The 3,848-nt window shown below is 40.6% G+C and overlaps 1 protein-coding gene across 1 annotated transcript in view; it reads right to left on the reverse strand.

Annotated features, from left to right (window-relative positions):
* The window catches only part of GLG1 (golgi glycoprotein 1), a 132,195-nt gene that overhangs the window by 39,367 nt on the left and 88,980 nt on the right, over nt 1–3,848 (reverse strand). The window contains exons 5-6 of the mRNA XM_012641511.1: nt 2,308–2,491; nt 971–1,185 (exon numbers count right to left, since the gene is read on the reverse strand). Coding sequence (XP_012496965.1) covers nt 971–1,185; nt 2,308–2,491 — 399 coding nt within the window. The remainder of the gene's footprint in view (nt 1–970; nt 1,186–2,307; nt 2,492–3,848) is intronic.

Raw genomic sequence — 3,848 nt, forward strand, 5'->3', positions numbered from 1 at the left:
AGTTTTTAATAAAAAAGCCAAGTACACAATAATATACTAACTGCGGTTTTCTAAAGTTTCACTGAAGGGAGAGCCTCAACTTTGTAAGTCAGGATATAAAGCTAAACTATTTTTTGTGCTTTCTAAAGGAAAGTTCATTGCATAGGGTACCAATGTTGCACTTGGTACTTTAAATTGTTTAAAGATTCTTATCCAGTAAAAGATAATAAACATGGTCAACTGTAATGAAAGAGATGTGCTGTATCTATGTTTTGTTAACTTCATATTATGTGTCTGATCTGTTATTATTCAACTGTTTATGAACCCTAGATCAAGAAGAACTTTATGTTTCCAAGTGGAGTATGCTATTTTTTTTCCAACTGACTTTATAGAATTGACTATAAAGTTTAGGGGGAGAGAAAGAAAGACCCTTTCATGTACAGTTGCCCTAGTCTAATAAGAAAAGATGGTGTGATTTTGAAAACGATATGTTCTCTTGATCCTGCAGGCCAAGAATTCATGACATGCTGCACATCAGTAATAAAAAGAAACTCTTAGAAAAAAATTTCAATTCATGTCAACTCTCTTTCAGCCTCAACTCAATCAGACCCATTAAGACAGGCAAATTCTCTTTTGGTGGAGGACCTTTCCCTGATTTATCAGAACCTGGTTCGTCTTGATTCTGAGTTAAGTAAATTCAATCTAGCAAGTTACCTTTCCTTTAGAAACTCCAGCAAACAACGCATTCTACCTCTTTAAGTATATAGTTCTTTTTATTGATTATGAGCTCAAACTTAAGCTCTGCAGCAAATTCCACATTCCTGCTAAGATATTCCTCAAGAAACAATATTCTGTCTCTGGTCCTTAGTACCTAATGTTCACTGTGGTATCACAAAGGATGCAGATAAAGGAAGTTGGGACAGAATCAAGAACAGGCTCTTCAGCTGATAAAACACGACTTTCAAAATGGCAATAGAAAATTTTTCCTTACCGCCTGCTGGCAGTTCATTCCAAGGTTCCCCTTCTCCCCGCGAACTACTTTCATGAGACAGTGCAGGGTTCGCCCTTTTCGATGTAATCCAGAACAATGGTGTTCAATCTCCCCTCGACAGCTTAGGATAATCTCAGGGCTCAAAGAGAAGTCTTCCATCAACATGCGTCGGTAATCTAACATCTCCCCCTGGCACTCACTGCTCACTTGTCGCCCTAAATTAGGATGTAAGTCATAACACGATGAAGAGTGAGCATTAGGATAACAAGTCACCACATATTAAAAGTACATGCTTCTATCTAGAATAGAATGTTACCAGTCATGCTAATATCTAGACTGAAAAGCTTAGAATTTAGCAAAAGCGTTAGCAGCATAAAATGAGCTTAGACTCCAAAGACTTGGGTTTATCCTATCAGTGTTCTGCATTATACAGATTTTACACTACTGAACTAAAAATGCAAATGCTTTGTCCATGGAAGTCTTATCAGTAAGATAACTATTGGGGTAAAAATGAAAGCCAAAGAACAATCCCTACCGGTCTACATAATTAAAGCAGTGGAAAAGACTACATTTCAAATATTCACTACAGGTCCCCCCACTTCTTTAAGCTATAAATGCCAACTGGGAAAACATAAAAGAGAGATTAAAACAAAGTAAAACAACATAAAAAATGGTTACCTAGACAGTTAGTTTAATAATAGAGTCATAATTTGAAGTCAAGTCTCTCTGACCCATGTGCTAAATTACACTAACCCAACTCTCCCAAAAATGTTGCACAATATGCATTTTAAAAATTAGAAAGGCCAGGCGCTTTGGCTCATGCCTGTAATCCCAGCACTTTGGGAGGCTGAGACAGGAGATTGCTTAAGATCAGGAGTTCAAGACTAGAGTGGGTTACATAGTGAGACCCCTATCTCTACCACAAAAAAAAAAAAAAGCCAGGAATAGGGGCACATTCCTATAGTCCCAGCTACTTGGGAGGCTGAGGGGGGAGGATCGCTTGATGCCAGGAGTTCAAGACTGGCCTGAGCAAGAGTGAGACCCCGTCTTTACAAAAAAACAGAAAAATTAGTCAGACATGTTGGTGCACACCTGTAGTTCCAGCTACTCAAGAGGCTGAGACAGGAGGATGGCTTGAGCCCAGGAGTTCAAGGCTGCAGTGACCTATGATTGTACCACTGCACTCAAGGCTGGGTGACAGAACAAAACGCTATCTAAAAAAAACCCCAAAACCCCAAAAGAGCAAATATAGGATGAAACTAACATTTATAGGCATAAGAAACTTTAGAGTGTGAATCCAAAAAGGAATAAAAAGGATAAAAAGAAATGAATTCTACCTCTGTGCACAGCTGACTCCAGGCACATTAAAAGGTAGGAGAGTCTGGCTTCCCGGGACCGGGGAAGATTTTCCACATTGCACCGGTATTTCTTCAGGTCGCTCTTACAGGATTTGGCCAATGAATAACTGACTTTATAATCCTGGGCAATCAGCTTTTGGCGGGTTGTTAGTGCTTCTCGACACTGAGGAAGGAGTACAGCAAGAGAGCTGTAAGGCCGTGCATGTGGCTTAGCGGTTGACACATACCCCTAAGATGAGCATGGAGACTACAGCCAAGTACATGTCCACAACTGTGGTCACTACCAAAACGTCTATCTTTAAGGCTGATTAAATTTTGCACAAGCATGCTAAACTGGCGTGGCATGAGATAGGAGTAAATGGGTGGTGAACCTAGAAATTCTGTAGTGAACTGTAAACGGCTGTTTCAAAAGCAACTGACCTAAACACATAAATACTTTGTAGAACCCAATACTGTTAACTTGACACAAAGTATTCTTTTCCTCTTCAAGAATATCCCTAACATAAATTTCACAGCAACCTAACATGTTGGAGGTAACATTTTCTACTTTTAAAATAAAATTATTCAATAGTAAATGATATAAGGAAACCAAAATGAGAAACATTTCTTCAGCTGCAGAGGAAAGTAAATGACAAGACAGCAAAATTAATTACTACAAAAGCTATATTCATCTAGGGACAGAGGACTAAAAGTAATGAGAATGCTTAATGAGACAGCTGCTTAAAAATTAAACAGCTAATTACCTATGAAGCACATTGCTTTGGTTAGCCTAAACTTCTGGTGTATGTAGGGCTAGCCTCAGTGTGATTTTATAAAAATTTTTTTTTCCAGAATTGACCAATTCGTTTCTCACTGTCTAAATAGTGCAATTAGAGCCTCATTTTCTTGGTTTAAGCCAAATATACTCTGGTTCTCTACTTAAATCCGTATCTCACCTCTGAAAAGGGTAAGCTTTACCAGTCATTTACATTTTGGTAAGATTATAAGAATATTGTTTGAGAGGACTTGAGAAAACTTTAAAGAAATGAATAAAGATGGGGATGTAGACACGGACTCTGGCAAGTCACTGGGAAGCATCAGGGAAGGGTTCCCAAAGGAGGTATGAGTTGGGCACTGAGGAGCCAGCATGTCTTGGGAGAAGTAAGAGGCAATGTGCCTGTCGGGTGGCAGGAGAAGCATCGTGGCACCATGTGTCTGCCTGTGGTCAGGGCAGGTGGAAGATGAGGCTAGACAGGGCCAGGTGGGGAGGGCTCTGAAGGGCAAGTTGAAGCAAGCCTCGGAATGGAACTGAGAAAATGCACTGATGGCCACAAGAGACGGGGTCAGTGGGTCAAGAATGCCCGCACCACCAAAGCTTCCACGTGGGGCCCCAAGAACAACTGCTGCAACTGAATGCTTTGCCCCAGGGCAGGGGGCCTGCGGGCTGAGGACCGGCTTTGAGCTTCCTTGAGACTGCAGGCAGGATGCGAGCTCCCAGAGCTCTAGGTAAAGGCAACAAACACCAAATCTGAGTGCTTCCT

This window comes from Propithecus coquereli, unplaced genomic scaffold (assembly GCF_000956105.1).
Source record: "Propithecus coquereli isolate 6110/MARCELLA unplaced genomic scaffold, Pcoq_1.0 Scaffold165, whole genome shotgun sequence".
Classification (NCBI taxonomy): domain Eukaryota; kingdom Metazoa; phylum Chordata; class Mammalia; order Primates; family Indriidae; genus Propithecus; species Propithecus coquereli.